We start from the raw sequence: 22129 nt of genomic DNA on the forward strand, positions 1-22129 counted from the left end.
TCATCCATTTTTTCTGACAACGTTATATTTTATTATTGTATATAGTATCTTATTCGTATTATATAGTATTTTATTCTACTCTTATCCTATTCCAGTGTTTTTATTAATTTTTGCTACTGTAACTTTGTACTGTCCACTTTCTGCTGTGACACAACAAATTTCTCACGTGTGGGACTAATAAAGATGATCTTCTAAAGGTTATCTTAACACCAAGAATGTTTTTATAAAACAACAAGCGACACATGGATGCTCTGTGCTTTCACTGTGGTGTGTATCATCAGTATAAAATCATAGTCTAAGTAATTCTTTATAAATGTCATCAAATCTGTTTCTTTTGTTTTACAGAGAGTTTTAGAGACACTGTTCAGAGTTAGTATTTTATCAAATTTGTGTAGGATGTGGTTCCTCCTTTTTCTTCTGGGGAATAATTTACCTGTAAGACAACCTCTTATCAAGCTGTTGTCACAGTTCTTGTCTGAATGAGACGCTCTTGAATTGTGGCACTATGGGTTGTAAGTCTTTGTGTAGTGCTGTGTGTAATTTGGGGAAATCTGATTTTGAGAGATTAAATTGTGTTTAGTACAGATTGATTATAATCCAATAAGTCAGCATTAATCTCCGTTAGATCAGTTATAAAGTGTATATTTCTCTTAAACACGTCTTTGTAAAACAAGGGTTTTCTGTGATATATAAAACATATCTGTTATTCCATAATATTGTGTTACGGACCTGTGACAGTATTTGTTGGTGGGATTCTGACAGATAGACGGGAAGCTCGTTAACATCAAAGTGTGTGATAAGAAGAACGTTTAGGCCACTGATTTTACTGAATAAATAATTACCAGGATGAATCACTGTGTTTGGATTTTAGCCCGTTTATTTTTAAGGTCCCGTTAATGCCGTGGAAGTCAGTTTCAAACCCCCATCTTTGTATCTTTGATTAAACGGGCTTTTTTCATGCAATGAGGTTTATTTCTCCAAATAAAGTTGAAGCTTATTTGATTGAACTGCTGATACTCTGATATGAGCCACAAGTTAAGTTTCTGAATTGAACTCCAAAACCACCGTGTTCAATGCTCCACTGACTCAAAGGCTTTGTTAAAGCAAAGAGACGGTAACTCCTCGTCTCATTGTGGGCGGCAGAGTGCAAGTCTGAAAGGTTTCTAAAAAAACTCGATGTAAAACTCGATGTGTTCCCAGAAATGTTTGTAGAAATCTTCCGTGGGACCGTCCAACCCGGGGCTTTGTTAGGACAAAGATGTCCAATCACTGCATCAATATGTAACAGTCACAATAGTGCGGTGTCTCTTTAAGACAAGCTAGTGTTTAGTGATGTCACCAGTGCGCGCCCGTGGCCTCAGCAGAGTGTGGGAGAAGCGTGCTGGCACACATGGACCTCATATCTTTACCTCCCTCACTCAAAGCAGCAGCAGGTTGTGTGAACGCTGCTTCCTGTGAGACGGCGGCCTCGTAAGGCTGCTGATGACCGTGTTTATTCAGGGTGTGCCAGTGTGGCCGCGCTGCTGTTTCTGCCTCCTCGTCTCACCCACTGAAAACAACTCACATTACAAAGTGTTGCAACTGTTATTTGATCTTCACAGATGTGTTTGAGGTTCTTGTCTATTTTAGGAATATGATTGGCCACGTCATGAATGAACTGCAGTCCTGTGCAGAGAATCTCGAGCTTTACCGATGGCTGTAAAGGTTGGTGTCTGTTATTGTGAGTGGGGTCAGATTTATTACAATGAATATTTCATTGCCTGATAGTTTCTGAAGGACAAACCTTTCATTTTCTTTACATCCCTTAAATTAAGAAGAAAAGACATGTAATGTTTTTAAGGAATGCACCGAACACTTTTATAAGTGCGTTAGTTAAACACCTGAAGTTTGTGTAACAACAAAATCCTGATTAAGTACTGAGGTTAGTTAACATCTAACAAATGCTGTTTCGATGGAACGCCAGAGCTCGCCTCCCGGTAAACTGCATGATGGTCTGTCGGGATGATTAACGGTGCGGGACCCAGATGATGTACAGAGTGGGGTCCATTTTCTCCTTCCAGTGTGGGAGGTGTGTTTCCTCCTTTTAGCCCGTTCTGTCGTAACTTCCATTTCATATCGTTCTTGTTCTGCCACTTTCATTTCCAATTGTATGGCTTTTCTTTCGAGCTGTGTGTTTTGCTCTTTCACTTCTTCTTCTAATTCTTTTTCCTTTCTTTAATTTTGGCTGAGTTGAATGCTGCTGCTATGGCAATGCTATCGTCCTCCATCATAGTTTCATGTGAGTTAGGTTCAAGTTAGACCTCGTCAGGATCTTGTTTTAAGGAGCTGTTTACAAGACTTCTGATCCCTCTGCAATCTTGCAGGACATTTGGTCGAATAAGAGGATGATCACGTCTGTGTAAACTCGATTCTTCTCAACTTTAAATCTACATTCCTGTTGATTTCAGCAGAACAGCTGTGGAGGGACACGAGTCTGATTCTCCATAAAGAATAAAGAACGACTTTCTAACAATGAGGCATGAAAGATTCATTTATTTTAACAGTCTGATAATAAAAACAGTCTCGGGTGTTATTTGAAACCATTTCCTCCTCCACCTCCGCGTACACTGACGGCCTCTCACTGTAAAGTCGTGTTAATGTCATGTTAAGCATTTTGTTAACAAGGCGACAGTGTTGGGGAGTAACGGAGTACACGTGCCGCCGTTACGTATTTAAAATACAAAATGTGAGTAACTGTATCCGTTACAGTTACCGATTAAAAAGGTGGTATTTAGAATACAGTTACTTTGTCGAAATAAAGGGATTACACGGCGGTACTTCCTGTTTCATATGTTCGGCTATGCCCTCTCTATGTTTGGTAATTCCACGCCGGTGGAAACCCAAACAAAACATGCATTAAGAGACTCAAATGCTCGTGTTTCAATCTCGCGTCTCATAATGACGTGAAGAAATATTTTTTAAAATGATTTAGTATGAAGGCAACAGGCAGAGTGTTACAGGCATCGCCCTACAGCATGCAGCCTGATAGGCAGTGTAGTCCGTGCTGCAGGGAGGATGGACTGCTGTACCCGTGAGGTGTCTGTGAGCGAGTCGACCCAGATAACAAAGTAAAGCTAGTTTTCAGCTACGAGCCCGACACGAACCCGACGTATTAGCAACAGGCCGCTGACCTGTTTTACAGGTGTGGAATAGTTTTCTACACAAGATGTCTGCAAAAAGTGCAGCCTTACCTAATGTCCACCTGTTACTCATTTATATTAAGATTTAAACATCTAGTTGGTGTTGGTGTGGAGAGTAACCTTCAGTAATAAATCACATTCATGTAGTTGTAAAAAGCCTGATAATATATTAAGTAATCCAAAGTAATCAGGATAGAGCCCGTTCTCACTCCCGAGGCGTAACATGCCGACGTTTTGTCACGTCCCGCGGCGTTCCTGAGGAATGCAAAAGGAGACTTTCGGCGTTCTTATGGTACGCGGCGGGTTATGGACGAAATCCAGTGCAATGACGCTCCCGCGGTAATAGACGTTCCAGCCCTAAACCTAACCTTATCCCTAGCCCTAACCATAACCTTTTTCCTGACCTTAACCATGACTGTAATGATGTTAAATAGCGTGTTTCTAAGTGATTTGAAGAAAAAGAGCGAACATGTGTAGATAGAGTCCATACGGTTCTCATATTTCCTCATTTTTCCGAGGTCGTCATTTAGGAACGTGGTGGGTAGCCGAAAACGTAATATGTTGACGATTTGTCACCTAGCCTAAAATGTTATGCTTTGGGAGTGAGAACGTGTTGCAGGATACGTTACTCTCATTGAGTAACGTAACGGAATACATTACAAAATATATTTTGGGGCATGTAATCTGTAATCTGTAATGGAATACATTTTAAAAGTAACCTTGCCATCACTGCAAGGTGATTGGTTGATATCCTCCTTAGGTCCCTCCCTCATGAAGATGGTCCTTGAGTCATTTCCTCATTATCCAATTACACTTAATGACTTCGTTGGTCTAATGTTTAAGATGAAACCCTCATCACCCTCGTTAGAGTTCGTACCTTCCTCTGTGTTTAACCATGGTGGTGTAACCAGGCAATTCCCTTACTTAACACTTTAACCCCCAACACGCTGCTGGCCAAAGGGTTTTACAACACTTTTTAAAATTACTTTTGAACAGTTTGTGAAAGCAGTGATTCTGCGCTTTTTAGCGATATTAGAGTCATTACTGTAATCCCACCACGTGTCACTCAGCCCTGGAAAGGCTGCTTCACCAAAAATAGCCTCTGTGAAAGACCGAGGCCATGATTACAGCTCCTCAGTGATTGCTTCGGTTTGCTCGTCTGCAGAAACCAGTGTTTGTAATCGCAGTCTGCAGACCTTTGGTTTTAAACCACGTTACATCGAAAAGCCCAGAATAAAAGATGCAGACACACTTTTATGTTTTTGACCTCTTTACTTTCTCAGGTGAAGTCTTGGTTTTTGATGGTAGGTGGTTTCTCTAAAGGGGAACCTTGATACCTTCACCTTCAGCACAGAAACCTGCAGAGAGAAACAGACAGTCGCATCACCTGATTCACCTCAGACTGATTTCTCCGATTCTGGTGCAAACAGTTAAAGTGAAGCACTTTTCTCTGGGTTGTAGATGTAGTGCGGCTCTCCGGAGAAGCCCATGCACGTTGCCTGCTGCTTGAAGTGTTCCAGCTCCGGCTCCTTCAGGGTCGACCCTTTGCCTGCAAACAAAAACACTCAAACAGATGAACACTTTGGATTTGAAATGAGAATTTTAACTTCTGTGGCTAATTTCCGTCCTACCCAGAAGATAAAGGGAATGAGCAGCGATCTCATCGCTGGCATCTAAATCGATCTTCAGTAATTTAAGCAGATGTTTGGTGTTTCTAGCCGTGCTGTTTATCATGAAGACGAGGCAGCCGTCACAGCTCGGCAGCAAGTAGAATGAAGACGTGGAGTTGGTCACTGGGAACAGAAACATTTCATGTAATAACAACATGATCTTCATCTGAAACAGGAAGTCCAACTTCACCTCGAGGACTGAAAACCTCACGAAGGAAAACGCCAGAGATCAATTTACAAAAGAGACAAAATCTAATATTAAAAGACACAATTAAATCAGACAAACAGTTTAACTGAAAATGACACAAAAACCCGGGGATAAATGTACAATCATCTAAAAAAAAAGCAGCTAAAAATCCCCTAGAAGGACCTTAAATAGAAGAAAGAACAGAAAAATATCAAGCTGTTTGAATAAACTGAACAGAAAATATGATAATGGAAGAAACAATATTACTGGAAACAAATGAAAACGTTAATCTAAAATGAGACAGAACAGGAAAAAGAATCATCAAAGCTTTGCAGCTTCTCTGCAGTGTGTCAGGTCCGAGTGGGTTGCATACTTTCCACCGTGGCGGTGTTTCCTTCCAAGGTTACGTTCGTCGTTGAAGTCATGCAGGTTCCGTTCCTGAGAACAGAGAGAAAGAATAAACTCACGCCCACTTCAGAGACTCTCTTGCCCTCAGTTACTGTCTGTTGCCTGCTGCCCCCTGCTGACCTCTGCTGCCCCCTGCTGACCTCTGCTGCCCCCTGCTGACCTCTGCTGACCTCTGCTGCCCCCTGCTGACCTCTGTTATGCCCCGTTACCATTTGCTTCCCTCTGTTGCCTCTTATTACCCTCTTTTGCCCCCGGCTGCCCCCTGCCTCCCCCTGCTGACCTCTGTTGCCCCCTGCTGCCCCCTGCTGTGTTGTTACCGTCTGCTGCCCCCTGCTGCCCCCTGCTGACCTTTGCTGCCCCCTGCTGCCCCCTGCTGACCTCTGTTATGCCCCGTTACCATTTGCTTCCCTCTGTTGTCTTCTGTTGCCTCTTATTACCCTCTGTTGCCCCCGGCTGCCCCTGCTGACCTCTGTTGCCCCCGGCTGCCCCTGCTGACCTCTGTTGCCCCCTGCTGCGCCCTGTTGTGTTGTTACCGTCTGCTGCCCTCTGTCTCCCCAGTTGCCCCCTTCTGCCCCCTGCTGACCTCTGTTGCCTCCTGCTGCCCCCTGTTGTGTTGTTACCGTCTGCTGCCCTGTCTCCCCAGTTGCCCTCTGCTACCCTCTGGTGCAGGATGGATGGGCTTAATGGTAACAGATGTTGATGCATGTGATGAGCTCACATCCTGTTTTCTTGCAACATGACGACCTCCCCAGAGCGCTCTGGCGAGGGGCCGATCTTCACCCAGGAGCTGTCGGTCAGGTTCAGGATAGCTTTGTAGAAGTCGTTACTGGTGTAGCCCACCAGGAAGTTCACCCTGCCATACATCTGCACAGACAAGGAAGTGGCCTAGTCAGCTGACACGCTGCCTGCTACATGAGTTTTATTAAATAAACCAAAAACATGACAGCGCTGCGTATCCTGTTCTTCCTACCCAACAGGAAGCTGTCACACCTGAAGAAGACAGATCCCTGTTTGAATCTCACTGACCAGTCAAAAAGTCACTAATCATAATCAACAATAATAATAATCGATCACTATTACTGACAATAACTGAATGAGACACAGGAGAGGGCGCTGTCTGCACAGGGGTTAGCGCTGCGTCCTCACAGAGAGGAGATCTGGAATCTGGCTGGTTCTTCCTGTTCGCATGTTTTCTCTGTCCACACACTTCTCTGTGTTAGCCACAGGCTGGACACCTGTCCAGGTGTGCCTGCTTTGCTTGATAATGGAGATAGACGTCAGTCTCCCTGCGACCCTGACTTATAATGGAAGTGGAAGAGATTTTATGTAATTTAACTTTTAGCCTTTTGATACTAGTCACATTTTTGGGCTTTAAGGCTCGACTTCTGTTGTTTCAAATGTGCTTCAGTCACTCAGGATGATCAAACAGGACATTAACAATGCTGAGCTCCATTTTTTGGAGCCTTAATTTTATCCCAAAATTTTTGTGGGATAAAATTCCTCACCTGTTGACAAAGAAAAAAAGAGAAAACAAGCAAAGAAAAAGAGCAACATAATAAACAACATCGCAATGATCTATGTGAATATAACAGTAAATGTGTCTGTGAAGGTTCTCAGCACTTCTTTAAGTTGCTTGAAGACGTTTCACCTTCATCCGGGAAGCTTCTTCAGTTCTAAGGTCAAATGGTGGAGAGTCCCAGATAATCACCTGATCCACTAATCAGGTGATTAGAGGATCATCTGGGGGTCCTTTTGTCCCTCTGTGGGGGGAAACTCCCACTAGGTTTATATCTGGGACTCTCCACCATTTGACCTTAGAACTGAAGAAGCTTCTCAAATGAGAGGTGAAACGTCTTCAAGCAACTTAAAGAAGTCCAGACGCTTTTCTTTGCAAGCTCCTTAGACTACGACGACCTGGATGAACCTTCACAGACATATTTACTGTTATATTCACATAGATCATCGCGATGATGTTGTTTATTATGTTGCTCTTTTTCTTTGCTTGTTTTCTCTTTTTTCTGTCTCAACAGGTGATCCAGGTGATTGATATTTGTATTATTTGTCTGCTTATTTTGTTGGTTTTAGTTTTTTTATCCCCGTCCCTCTTCCCCGCTCTTTTTCTTTCCCTCTTCTTTCCCCAGTCATGTCTGTCCCGTGTGTAGCAAGTGAAAATAAAATAAAACAAACAGTAAAAGCAAAGGTGAATCAAATAGACCAACACAGCATGGTCCATTTGGTAAAGTAAATCTGTTGGGCATCTTTCTTTGCCTTTAGACAATAATTCTGATGCCAAAAGAACCAAATGGGACAGGTGAAAACAAACATTGTTAGTGAAAACCAAATATTCTCCACCAGCTTCACTCAGCTACGTCAAAGTGCAAATAAAAGTATTTGATCCATCCTGTAGTGGACACTGAGGTGCAGTTATTTAATGATGAAGCTGTAAATCAGTCTGAACCAGTCTGACTTCAGCACCACGTTCACCTGTGAACTCTACAGGCCACCCCACAGACCGAGGCAGCAACCACAGTCTTACCACAGAGGGGTCCTCCATAGACAGCGGCGTCACCAGCGGTTTGCATTCCTCAGGTGTCAAAGCCGAGCTGCTGAGAACCAGCGCTGCAAGGAAATGGAAGCTGAGCCACAGATTCATAATGCCGATGGTCTGCAGACACCAAGTCTGACCCACTCAGCTTTTATACGAGCTGCAGGAGAGGCAAACCTGCTTTGTTTGGACACAAAGGTTTTTCTGCGCACAGTTCAGATGTTTCTGGGCTTCCTGTGATTTCACAACCTCTGTTTGTGTATCGATCTCGCTCAGGTTTGTTTAAGCAGCCATCAAGGACACTCAGACTGGTGCTGCCATCGTCAGTCACAGCGACTACAGCAGAGACTGTGATGATGATGAGGAAGGACTGCATCACATTCACAGAATTTTGTAAAACTGCTCCAGGTGACTTATGGTCCGGGTTTTACCTAATGCATAACAAATGAACAGCTTTAGATCCCATTAAATGCTCTGTGTCACTGAAGCCAGATAACACACACCAACGAGTTAAACTGCAGGAATGTCTTAAAGACATAAAGACCTGGATGGCCACTAACTTTCTGCTTCTTAATTCAGATCAAACTGAGGTCATTGTACTCGGCCCTGAAAATCTTAGAAATATGGTGTCTAACCAGATTCTTCCTCTGGATGGCATTACCTTGGCCTCCAGTAACACTGTGAGGAACCTTGGAGTCATTTTTGACCAGGATAAACCACGGGGACTCCCATGATGCACTGGGTGTTTCTTCTTCACTCACTATGTGTTAACAGACCTCTCTGCACTGAATCATATCTGTTATTAACCTCTGTCTCTCTTCCACAGCATGTCTTCATCCTGGCTTCCCTAGCCTCAGTCAGTCGCAGCAGATGGCCCCGCCCCTCCCTGAGCCTGGTTCTGCTGGAGGTTTCTTCCTGTTTAAAGGGAGTTTTTTCTTCCCACTGTCGCCAAAGTGCTGCTCATAGGCAGTCATGTCTGTGTGAAGTAGGCAGGAATGGTGGAGCCAAAGAGCAGACTCCAGGAGGTGAAAAGTGCACTAAGAGCAGCTTAACACCAAAATAACTAACCTGAAAAGACAAATAAACTATGCAGACAGAACACCAGTGTTGGGTAAGTTACTTTAAAATAGTAACTTAGTTACATTACTAGTTACTTCTATCAAAAGTAACTCAGTTACTTTTAGTAACTCGTTACTTTCAAAGTAACGAGTTACTAGGGAAAGTAACTTTGGTTTTACTCAGAATTCTCTTGTTAATGTGTTGCTTCCATAACTTTGCCAGTCTTCTAGCTTGCTTACTTGCCTCAGTGCACTGTGCCACCTACCAATAGAAAGGAAAAGATAATGTGCATATTTCCACGAGAGAAATCCCACGCCTGGACCGTCATTGACTGCCGCCATGATTCTAGCCTACGTCACAGCGTCATGTGCGCCTTTTACATCCAACACAAAAACTGCAGTCGTGGTGCTTTGATTGTACTCAGAACTCGGAAATTCTGCCTTCTAAATAGGAAGATGTAGGTAACAGCAGACTGCAGATGAGCTGCATACAGGGCTGGACTGGGACAAAAAATCGGCCCGGGCGTTTTGACTAGAGACTGGCCATTATAGGAAAAATCATAAAGCCTTTGAATGAAAACAAACGCTGTTGTGACTAGAGATGGCACGATACCACTTTTTTGTGTCCGATACCGATACCGATATCATAAATTTGGATATCTGCCGATACTGATATGAATCCGATATAGTGTGTTTTTTAATCAATAAAACGTTTTTTTTAATATCTTGCTGCATTTTGTATAAGTTTATACTCAAGTTAAAAAACAACAACACTACTAAAGCTATTCTGTTACACCTGTATGTAAAAAAAACACACTGCACCCAAAATATTTCATAGATCAGCAACACTGATCAATCTAATAAACTTAAACCTGCTCCATCCTCCCTATTCTGGTATTTTAAAGAGTACTTAGCAGAAATATTAAGCAACCTAACTAATAGGGTTGCAAACTCCCAGCAAAAGAAAATAGGGAACCACCCTCCACCTCATGATGCTTAATGAATGTAATCAACTTTAATTTGATGCAGGGTGATAAAAATTCACAGAAATAAATTATTTTTCAAGAATAATTAAATAGATTCAACATCTTTCTTCGACCGAATTGCAGAATTCACAGATGGTACTTTCCCAAAGGAAAAAGTACTACAGCTTACTAGGGTATATTAGACTTAACAGTTATTATATACAGTAATGGACTTCTATACATTTTACATCAGATTAAAACTTTGGGTGTAAGATTCAGATAATTATTTATTAAAAGCTCGACATTTTAAATGAGAATAAGAAAGAAAAGTATGTCTTTGTGCCCCCTTTTCCCTGTTCATGCCCTATCGGCCCCCCTGGCTAAACTTTGCTAGATCCGCCCCTGCACAGTTACCAGCCGTCAGCTGTAGAAAAAGATCCTGGTGTAGAAATAATATTAAATAAATTCTAACAACAGCTTATCAAGCTTAATAGTGCTGCTGTTGTTCAGCCGCTGGTTTCCTCTTTCTGGTGCAAAGTGGGCCAAAAACAAAGAAGAGAGACGGACTCACGACAGAAAAGCCGATCAGCTGATCATTAAGCAGTTTCACGATTGAAGTAGCAGCAGGAGAGAGAGAGAGAGAGAGAGAGAGAGAGAGAGAGAGAGAGAGAGAGGCAGTTGCTCTATATATCGGTTGTTAAGCTTAACGCGGGAATGCTTTACAAACATTCAGAGATGAACTACACACTTGCTTTACTTCTCTCTGAGATAACTTCCTCGGAGATGAAATGTTTGCTAGCAGGCTACAAATACACACAGCCGCTCTATCACGTGACCACACTGCTCCTACAAGCTACGGTTATGAGCCGAGTTACGCCATGTTGCAAGTTTTGTAAGGTGCTTCTTTGATATTTAATGGATCGGATTACATTTTTTATTTCTCTCCGATATCCGATCCAGTAATTTAGGTCAGTATCGGACCGATACCGATACGTAATATCGGATCGATCCATCTCTAGTTGTGACAGTGATGTTCACTGTTTTGATGGTATATATGCATCAATCTATCAATCGTTTGTTGTAAGATTCAGATAATTATTTTTTAAAAGCTAGACATTTTAAATGAGAATAAGAAAGAAAAGTATTTCTTTGTGCCCCCCTCTCCCTGTTAATGCCCTACCTGGCCCCCCTGGCAAAACTTTGCTAGATCCGCACCTGCACAGTTACCAGCTGTCAGCTACCTAAAAAGGATCCTGGTGTTATCTGTCTCTCAGAAACAGTTCATAACTTCAACTCATTCATGTCACCTAAAAGGTAAACCTGTTTCTCCATCAGCTGTTCAGCTCTGATGATTCAGTAAGGACGTCTCCTGGTTTCATCTTCATGTTTCCCTCTCACCAGATAACCAAACCGACATCATGACCAGCAGCTTTTTTGCAGCTGTGGCTCCAGCAAACATCAGCTGATACTAGAAATTAATATTAAATAAATTCTAACAACAGCTGATCAAGCTTAAACGTGCTGCTGTTGTTTAACGCGACATCCGCTGATTTCCTCTTTCTGGCGCAAAGTGGGCGATAAACAAACAAGAGAGCCGATCAGCTGATCATTGATCAGTTTCATGATTGAAGTAGAAACGGGAGAGGGAGGGGAATGAAAGAAGAAGAGGCAGCTGTACACCAAAGACACAGAATAACTCCAGCTTTGTGCCTTTTTCATTGTAGCTGAATTACGGGACAAACTGTTCCTTTTCACCTCAATAAGAAACGCGTAATATTTTCTCTGAATACCAGACGGGACGGTTGGCAACTCTAATAACTTATGAACAAAATAAAGTTCAACATCATTAACTTCATAGCACCCACCCAGCTGTATAGAAACTCTGTCATGCTAGCTAGTACGCAGTACGGAAAAAGTCAGAATAACGAAAATAAACTCCACCTAAACTTGGTTTATATCTGACTCGGATAGCCTGCAGGTCATAACTTCTTACCTGAAGTTCAGTTCACACTTGGACCGGCGGCCGCCTCGGGTCTCTTTTCCTTCTGCGTCCCCTTTCCCTCATCCACCTGCTGCCTCCACCACTTGCTAATGTTACAGAATCTGTGGAAGCTCCGCGATAGCCACCACACGAAGTAACGAGTAACGACCCTATCTAAATCCCAGTAACGACTAACGCGTTCCTGATTTTGGCAGAATAACTAGTTACCGTGCTCGTTACCACAATAATAACGTAGTTACTGTAACGCGTTACTTAATAACGCGTTAGTCCCAACACTGCAGAACACACAGTGTAGAACGGAGGAGATTACAACACAGACCAAGGAATACACAGAGGGAATGAGAGGCAGGAGGGAAACACAGCTGGGACAAATCAGACCTAACGAGACAAGGCAAGCAAAGACACACTGCACACAGGACAGGAACTATCAAAATAAAACAGGAAACATAACACAGCAACATGAACCTGACACCGAGACAGACACATGAAAAAGACAACACTGAACACAGAGAAGGCATATAAACAAAACCTAACACTGGAAGTCAGGAGATACTAAAGAACTTAGGGATCAAGAGATACAGAAACTAAATAATAATAGAAAAGTCTCAGAATTAAACAAACAAAATCAAACCCACTGGGTCACTCGACCCAGATACCCTCACAACAGGGGGTCTTATGATTCTTGGGTTTTTAGTTGTTGTATTATTGCAGGGTCTACCTCACAATGTAAGCGCGTTCAGGCGACTGTTGTTGTGATTTGGTGCTGTATCAATAAAAATGAAGAACGTGTAAAGTGAATTTGCAGTTATGAGCAGCACGTATGCTACATGTGAACAACACGATCAGTAATGTTTTACATTCAATTTATTTCAACATTTCACGGTTTTACTCTTTGGTGCCGTTGAGGATGCTGTGTTGTTCTTTGTGACTTTTTATGTTTAAGTTGTTTCTTTGCTGTGTTTTAGTTTGTTTTAGGTCTGCTAAAACTGTACGTTTTCCAAACGTATTATCAAAACACCTGGAATTGCAAATTAGTTTTACATGGCGCCGTCTCTCTGGCTCAGCCACACCCAACAGTAATCATTTTTATTGTGTGTGGTAAAACAATGTCAAAAAGTTGGGGGGAAGCATTTAGGTCGGATATGTGGCTCACGTTTCAGACATCCCCTATGTGTAGACGTCACTTCTCACATCACCATGGCAACCACCCTAGGGTGGAGGTAGCGAGAGGAGAGAGACAACTTTCCCTAACACTAAGATTTTTGGAGTTGTTTTTTGTAGAGAGCCTCAGATCCAGTACATTATCATGATAATGTCTATTGGCAGCCCCCCCCCCCAAATTCCTCAGGGTAAAACATAAAAATAGAAATAAAAATACATTTTAACAAGAGCTAACTACCTTTGGCTGCATCGACTGCAGGGGCCTGGCTAGCTGCGGGTTTTTCAAGGGTGTGAAGCCAAGTCTCCTGGACTCCAGAGCTGCAAATAGGCTGCATTATTAATTCAACTCAATTTTATTCATACAGCGCCAAATCACAGCAACAGTCGCCTCAAGGCGCTTTATATTGTACAGTAGATCGTACAATAACAGATACAGAGAAAAACCCAACAATCATATGACCCCCTTTGAGCAGCACTTTGGTGACAGTGGGAAGGAAAAACTCCCTTTTAACAGGAAGAAACCTCCAGCAGAACCAGGCTCAGGGAGGGGTGGGGCCATCTGCTGTGATTGGTTGGGGTGAGAGAAGGAAGACAGGATAAAGACATGCTGTGGAAGAGAGACAGAGGTTAATAACAGATATGATTCAATTCTATGATCTAATCTATTATTATTCTATATTATTATTATTCTATAATCTGATTTATTAATCTATTATTACAAGTATCATTACTGCTAAAGGAGGCCGAGGAGTAGCTAAACATCTGACACGATGAGCAGGAAAGTGCAGGAGGGACAGGTGAAGTAGCCGTGGTGCTAGCGAGTCGGCTACGAGCTAAGCTAAGCTAGCGAAACAGTAAAGACAGTGAGTGAATAAAGTGAATAGAATCAACAGAAGTAGGGCTTTGAATGATGCACGTCAAGATCACGCTATAAATAAGATGTTATCTAGAAGTTGTTGTTTTTTTAATTAAACTGGCTACACAGATAAGGTTCATAAAACCACCACTGTGTGTTGGAACAGGAAGTGCTGACCATGCAGACACACGCAGCCCGGGCTCAGGTAGGAGACCTGCCTGCTCCCCGCCCTGCTTGTCTGTGTTAAACATGCCCTACAGGGTGCATGCGTTGGTGGACGTGAGCATGTGAGGTGTGAACAATGAGTATGATTGCATGAAACCTGAAGTGCTATTACAAATTAGGGGACAGTTGCAACATAAGCACTTGACAGCTTGTCAACAGTGTCCCGCCCCCCCACCCCCCCCCCCCAAAAAAAAAAAAATGTATAAGGTGCATGTAAAATTGAGCCCCAGCCACCAACCTCTGGGTAACGCACCTGTCCCCCAGGCTCCTGTATGTGGTGGTCTGTAAATACTACTTTATAATTAAAAAGAAGGGACGGTGGCTGCACAGCCAGCAAAGCCAAAGGCCTCCAACTGTGGCCTATGTGGCCCCCACCCAAGACCCTATGTGTGTCAGAGGAAGCGGGCGGGGGTTGGCAGTCTATGTTGCAACCTTGGGATTACTCATTAGCTAAATACCAGTGACAAATAAAGATTGTGGGGCACAGTGCAAGTGGAGTTTTCCAGCTGCACACAGAATATTATAAAGTGGAGACTGAGCTCAAAAAGACATTTTAAGGACACGTTTGTGTCCCTGCAGTACGTAAATCCAGCCACCAAAGGGTGTGTCCCAGTTCAGGTACAGCTAGACCAGTAGATGTTGTTAGTGTGCAGGCTGTGATCAGCTGACCTGCTGCTCTCTGTGCATGTACACACCTGGATTCATCCAGATGTGAGCAGATGTCTCCTGAGCTGTCCTGGCTGATTCTATCCTCTACAAGAGGAAAGAAGAACATCAGCTATCGACCGGCAGGTCAAATATCCGTGTGTCCCTGTGTTGGTCACAGTGTCCTGATATGTGTGGGCAGGTTGTCTCTTACAAGTCTAACAGGGACAAAGTCTGTTCATCAGCTGTGGTGCATTTATCTAAAGCTGCAGCGCTACAGCACAGGGAGGAACCCACTGAACTAAAGCTGAACGTGTGTTACTCGTACAGCTGCTCTTATTCTTCTGCATTTCTTCATATATGCTTCATATATTTTCTATATTGTGTATTTTGTTGTACAGTTATTTTATTTTTATTTTATTCTTTCCTCGTTAAATTCACCCTTTATTTTAATTGTCATATTTATTTCCTATTCTTAGTCTTTTATTTTAGGTCACGAGCAGTTGTCTAAGCGTTTCACTGCATATCATACTGAGTGTGACTGTGTGTGACTGTGTGTGACTGTGTGACTGTGCTTAGTGAGCCCGTGAAACAAACCCGTTCAACTTCAACTCTACTGAACCCGTGAAGAACAGAACTTACATGTGAAGACGAGCAGAGGCTCGAGGATGAAGGTCAGCTTGGTTTTTGGTCTTAGATTCCTTCTTCTCTTTGTGGTCCTGTGGATGGACGCTTTAAAAACCTCATGTGGAGCTGCAGGTCCAATCAGGCTCCTCAGAGTCCGAGTCCATCAGGGTCTTCGGGGGGGTTTCCAAAGTTAGCTCACACTCTTCATCACACAGACACATGTGGTTCAATAAAAGGTGCTGCTCCTACGACTGATGCGTGTCACGTGCTTTACATGGTGGAAATGTGAGTGCTGGGTGCATCCCGGACAGGTCACCAGTCTATCACATAGACATATGTCACAGTCAGCTGTTGCTCTAATTACTGCATGCCTTTAACTGAGGAGGAACCAGAGAGAAGCCCTTGCAAACTTGGCCAGATTGTGGATTTGAACCCTTCTTCTCTGAGGGAGCAGTGCTAACCACCACCACGCCACTGAGCTGCCAAACCTAACAAGAGCAGGAAAGCTATGCTTGATGCAGAATTTCCTTCATGTTCAGGTTAAACCACAACAGCAGCCGCAGCACACGTGGTGTGTGTGGTTGTCTGCCTCTTATAACCACAGCGATTGTCCTGTGGTTTGAAATCTCGCGTGATGTTGTGAATTTCGTGAGTGCAGGCAACTAACTGCTCTTCCTAGACTGTATCAGGTCATCTGAAGAACAAACTAAGGTGTTGAATCTCATCATGATTTAACTGGATTCACCATAGAAACATGAAACGATTTTGCTCAAATGACAAGTTAGACTTTTGTAAATGTAACAACCACCGATTTCCTTTTTTTGAGTGTCACTTCTGGGTTACGTAAGTAGTTGTTGTAAATCTGTTTTTGTTGAACGTTATGTAATATGAACACAACATGTACTACACACGTAACTTACATTTGTTCATTCCACAAGATTATCATCGGACAAATATTTGACTAGTTCATGTAAGACTGACGTTTGATGTGCCGAAGAATAACATAACCTGAATTTAAATGAATTTAATTACACTAACTTGGTACAAACATGTTGAATAATTACAATCACAATGACAATTACATACAATTCATTCATTCCTGATTGAAACTGTTTACAGCTCCGTAATGAAAGCGCCCTGCAAGGCGAGCGGCTTCCTGCTTCAGGGTAACGTCCTGTTTGTTTGCTGAGTGCAAACACTGAGAGGACAGAAGATGTTTGCACTCTTGTATAAATATACACGTATCTGATAACAGCTTCATGTGTGCCCCCCCGGTGCCACTGAGGCGAGCAGCAGGGTGACTGGAGCAGTTTAGTGGTTGACAGGCTGAAGGGTCACGTATCAGCAGCTTGGACAGACGTGTTCATTATTAGTTATTCTGACCCAGAATACAGCGACACCCCCTCCCCTCCATTTAATTTTCCTATTCAGGCTGAATTAATCCTAATTAAAGCTTTGAATCCTCGTGTGATAACACAGCAGCAGAAACGAGAGCAATTTTCCTGCAGTAAATAATCATGAGAGCGTACACAGTCAGGAAGGAGGAACTCCATCATTATTATCAGAGAGGAATGGCTGAATGTGTGACTGTGGCTCCCCCGCTGATGCAAATTAAAGTGCATTTAATGGAATAATTAAAGCGCAATCATACCCTCAAACCCCCCCTCCCGACTAAGGGGTAATGTCCTCTGCCATGACCTCACCGCAGGAAGCTTCAACCTTCCTGCTGAGCTGGAGCTGCGTGCTGCCCTCATGCCTGGGTGAACTTCATCCCACAGTCCAAAGGGGGGGGGGGGTGTCTCACAGGCTTCAGACCTGACCACTGTCCTCGTGCGTCTGAACTCAGACCAGTTTGTGTCCATGCACAGAGAAGAGAACCAGGTTGCAATTCGAAAGAAAGGGTCATGGTCACAGCGGTTGCCATAGTGATATAGTAGGTGTTTGTGATGAAATGCATGAAAGTGATGAAGATGATAAGAACAGATTGCTTCCTCTGCTTGTTGTGGTGTTCGGATGTTAACCTGGCGGGCTCACAGGGTTCCTCACACCCATGTGTGGTCCTGACTGTGGACCAGTCGACCCGAGCTGCTGCTGAAGCCTTCTGTGAGACATACGCTGGATTATTTCTTCCTTACAGCTCGATGCTGTTGTAAAGCCACAGGGTGCGCTTATGTGACAGCGTGTTTGGCTAAATTATTTTTGCACTACAGTTTGTGCTTCTGTTTCCAAATTATACTGCTGGGTCATTTCTTTGGTGACCCAGCACAAGTGGAGGCAGAAACACACTTAAAGCCAAACATCTTCAACAACAGGAGAACTCGTTCCTCTTTGTTCAGCTTCTCCAGGTTTAATGGCACCGTTTCCATGGCTTTCTGAGCCAGCGATGCTTTGCTGCTGATCATCTCATTGAGCCAACAACCTCTGATGGTCAAAGCGCTGGATTATTGTAGTGTCTTGACCTAATGATGTAAAGCCCCTGAGTGAGTTGAGTGAACCAGTCGCTCCCAAAGAGCAAGAAGAGCAGAGTCTCACAAAAGATCATGATCGGTCCCTGAACCATCCCCACATGCCTGCATCAGCTGCAGAAGACGTGTCCAACAAGGTTGAGGAAGGAAATGCAGGAACGTGTCCAACGTGAGTTTGACAGCTGATTCTATACCAGGTACATATAAGTTAGGTTTTGGATTGAGTGGTGTGTTTATGAAAGGGTGCAGGTCTCAAGAGCCGGTGACATCTGCACATTTATCAGCAGTAGGGCTTTGTTGGTACTTACAGCTAGTGCTGCAGTGTCACTGGCTGTGTGTAGACATGGTAGTGGACGTAGTATGCTCCACATACACCTGTGTACTACAGCACCTTAGTGTTCACCCCATCATATGATGATGCAAAAACATAATCTTGGTTTGTAGCATAACATTTAGCATCCATCCTCAGTGAGCCGCACTATTGCAACAAGTGTTCTTGTGACTGCACTGAGCTCTCGATGCATCTGCATGTCCCAGACATCCTGGTGATCCCAGACTAGACAGAGCTGACGTGTCGAACAACACCACTCCTCCAAAGTGAGATGCACTCTTAGAATAAAACACAATAGTCTTTTATTGTCATTGTACATGTATAACAAACTTGTGGGTATGTCGTACACAGTGTAGGGACCAGCGTGTTATTAAGTAACGCGTTACAGTAACTATGTTGTTATTGTGGTAACGAGCACGGTAACTAGTTATTATGCCAAAACCAGGAACGCGTTACTCATTACTGGGATTTAGACTCGTTACTCGTTACTTCGTGTGGAGGCATCGCGGAGCTTCCACAGATTCAGTAACATTAGCAAGTGGTGGAGGCAGCAGGTGGAGGAGGGAAAGGGGAGGCAAGAGGAGCAGAGATGCGAGGCGGCCGCCGGTCTGAGTGTGAACTGAACTTCAGGTAAGAAGTTTTGACCTGCAGTCTGTCTGGGTCAGATATAAACCAAGTTTAGGTGGAGGTTATTTTCGTTGTGCTGACTTTTTCGTACTAGCTAGCATGACGGAGTTTCTATACAGCTGGGTGGTGCTACAGACTTAACAATGTGGTGTTTGCTGTACAGAGCAGCGAGGAATGCCCAGACCTCTACACCAGAGAGACCAAACAGCCACTTCGGGGGTCGACCGTGGCTCAGGGGGTTGGGAAGCGTATCTGTAACCGGAAGGTCGCCGGTTCGATCCCCGGGCTCTCTGTCCTGGTCGTTGTGTCCTTGGGCAAGACACTTTACCCTACCGCCTACTAGTGTTGGCCAGAGGGGCTGATGGCGCAATATGGCAGCCTCGCTTCTGTCAGTCTGCCCCAGGGCAGCTGTGGCTACAACCGTAGCTTACTTCCACCAGTGTGTGAATGTGAGAGTGAATGAATAGTGGCATTGTAAAGCACTTTGGGTGCCTTGAAAAGCGCTATATAAATCCAATCCATTATTATTATTATTATTACTTCACAAGTGCATGGCACAACATAGAAGAGCCACCTCCACAGGACAAGACTCAGCTGTCCATCTGCATCTAAAGGTCAAAGGTCACTCTTTCAAGGATGCCAATGTTCACATTTTGGACAGAGAGGACAGATGGTTTGAAAGAGGAGTGAAAGAAGCATCTATGTCCACTGTGAGCGACCATCTTTGAACAGAGGCGGTGGTTTACGACACCAACTGTCTGCCATCTATAATCCAGTTTTGAGTTCCCTCCCCAGACGCCTTAACGCCCACTCACATCCTGGGACATCTGACCTCAGGAATCACATGATAAGGTGGGGCCAGGTTTCACAATGAACTCACCTGAAACTCTGGCTGATTGGGACCCACACCCAGTTCCACACCTTGGCTCAGGTGATCATTTTGTCCCTGTGTGGGGGGAAACTCCCACTAGGTTTAAATCTGGGACTCTCCACCATTTGACCTTAGAACTGAAGAAGCTTCTCGGATGAAGGTGAAACGTCTTCAAGCAACTTAAAGAAGTCCAGACGCTTTTCTTTGCAAGCTCCTTTGACTACGACGACCTGGATGACTGAGATAAGAAATAAGAAGTCCAGTTTTTTAGAAGATATAAAATCGTTAAGCACGAACGATTTATTAGTCAATGATCGGGCATTAAAAAGCGCCATGTTCAGCGGGGTGGAAGCATCATTTTTGGCAGAGGCTCAAGTTAAACGACGTAAAAACTCGGGGTTTGAGCCTTCACGCTTGTAGATTCCCCTCACCGAGGGGATGAAAAGCCAGTCAGCAGGAGAGTCTGGATGAACCGTCCTGAGGCAGCACGGTCTCAGAGAGCCGGGCCCTGCGTATCCAAGCAGGGACGTGGAAAACAAATTCCCCTCCACGGAGCTGTTCTGAGCAAATGTAACAAAGCACGCTCGACAGTCCGCCGCCAGAAAAGCCTAAGCTTCACCTGGATACCTCCCTCTCCTTCTTGGTGGTCTGCGCCACTGGCGGAGGATGGAAAATGCCAAAGGAGGAGGAGGATGAGACATCTTGAGCCATCATTGAAGATCGGATGGATAACAGCGTCATCATAAACGAGAAGAGGGTGTCAATGGCAGTCAGGGACCAGTTGATCAAATCCATAATTCCTCTTTTAGGTTTTAGAGAACAGACTGTGAGATTCTTCCAGGGTAGAGGGAGAGCAGTAGACAAGACTAGATAGAGGCTACGTCCACACTGATGCGTTTTCGTTTGAACGCGCATCGTTTTCTCTCCGTTTTTCCCTCCCGTCCACACTGAGACGGAGTTTTCCCCAAGAAAAAAACGCTTTGAAAACGCTCTCAAAAACCCATACATTTCAAAACGGAGCTGCCCCGTCACAGTGTGGACACTTGAAAACGCAGACTTTCTAAAACGATGATGCATTTTAGTCATGTGATGCAGTCATGTGACCAATTAAACAAAGACAGCGGAGGGCAGCAGCTGTTTGGTTTGCTCAACTTTGACAGCCCTGAAAAAGATTAATATCAGTTTGTACATGCTCCATGCTGCTTTTGTGCAGGACTGGAACGTCAGCGTTTTCAGCTGTTTCAATGTCGACGCACAACTCTGTGAAAACGACTGAAAGCACTAGTGTGGACACGTTTTCAGATGAAAACACAGTTTTCAAATCTATCCGGGCTAGGATGGAGCCAAAGACATGAGAAAGCCAAGCAGGAAAGATAAGGGAAGGGAGAAAGTGCGACCGCCTTCGTCAAGAGCCAGAGACGAAGGTGGTTCAGGCATCTCATAAGGATGCATCCTGGGCATGTCCCACCGGGAGGAGGCCCCGGGGCAGACCCAGGACACGCTGGAGAGATTATATCTCTCGGCTGGCCTGGGAACGCCTTGGTGTTCCCCGGACAAGCTGGAGGAGGTGGCTGAGGAGAGGGAGGTCTGGGCTTCTCTGGGCTGCTGCCCCCACGAGGCGGCCCCGGATAATCGGAAGAAGATGATGGATGGATGACAAAAGGAAAAGGATAATCTTGTCACAAACACAAAGATGTCTCAGTAGCTCTCTGTGATCACACAGTGTCCACCGCTGATGACGAGATGCTGGGAGGAAGACGAGTGCAGCTGGAAACCTGTGGTTTTAACTAGCACCTATACACACACAGACACACACACGCACACACACACACACACACACACACACACACACACACACTGAATGTTCACTGTGTGTGAATTTGTGGTCAGAAACATCCTCTCTACTATTTTCAGGACCGGTTGTCATGGGAACAGGATTGATATGAAAGCCACCAGGTTGTGGTGATTTTGCATGTGTGCGTGTGTGTAGACGGCAAACACACTCCTACGTTATGGGTGAGGGCCTGATGTCATCTCACTGCTTCAACACGATGGCGGTGTGGCGAGCAGACGATGACATCACAGAGGTCGTGTCAGAGAGGAGGAGGAGTTTGTTTCTTCATCAGTGGATACTGGGTGTAGTTCACGGGTTTGTTGGGCACACTGTAGCGCGCTGTACTCTGTCATCCACCCGTCGACCATCTGTCAGCCTCCATGCGTGATGACTCACACACACATGCAGATTATGGAGATACAGGCTAATATTAGCTCTCCACACGAGCGTCCACATGATGAAGCAGCATCGTC

General features: G+C 44.3%; 1 protein-coding gene across 1 annotated transcript; it reads right to left on the reverse strand.

The window, feature by feature from the left end:
• Positions 1-4431: 4431 nt before the first annotated feature.
• Positions 4432-8131, reverse strand: LOC146492461 (uncharacterized). Its single transcript, XM_085148561.1, has 6 exons — positions 7981-8131; positions 6163-6308; positions 5410-5474; positions 4811-4972; positions 4624-4728; positions 4432-4537 (listed from the first exon to the last, which is right to left on the reverse strand). Exons 1-6 carry the CDS (start codon positions 8095-8097, stop codon positions 4497-4499), a joined length of 636 nt encoding a protein of 211 aa, XP_085004687.1. The 5' UTR covers positions 8098-8131; the 3' UTR covers positions 4432-4496.
• Positions 8132-22129: the final 13998 nt, after the last annotated feature.

Source organism: Neolamprologus multifasciatus, chromosome 22 (genome assembly GCF_963576455.1).
Source record: "Neolamprologus multifasciatus chromosome 22, fNeoMul1.2, whole genome shotgun sequence".
NCBI lineage: Eukaryota > Metazoa > Chordata > Actinopteri > Cichliformes > Cichlidae > Neolamprologus > Neolamprologus multifasciatus.

What these genes read in the sequence shown, in the direction of transcription:
- LOC146492461 (XM_085148561.1), bottom strand. Translation starts at nt 8,097, where the DNA reads ATGAATCTGTGGCTCAGCTTCCATTTCCTTGCAGCGCTGGTTCTCAGC. An exon ending in ATGTTGCAAGAAAACAGGAT is followed by an intron (nt 5,475 to 6,162) that starts GTGAGCTCATCA and finishes CTCTGTTCTCAG; the next exon opens with GAACGGAACCTGCATGACTT. An exon ending in CATCTACAACCCAGAGAAAA is followed by an intron (nt 4,538 to 4,623) that starts GTGCTTCACTTT and finishes TTCTCTCTGCAG; the next exon opens with GTTTCTGTGCTGAAGGTGAA.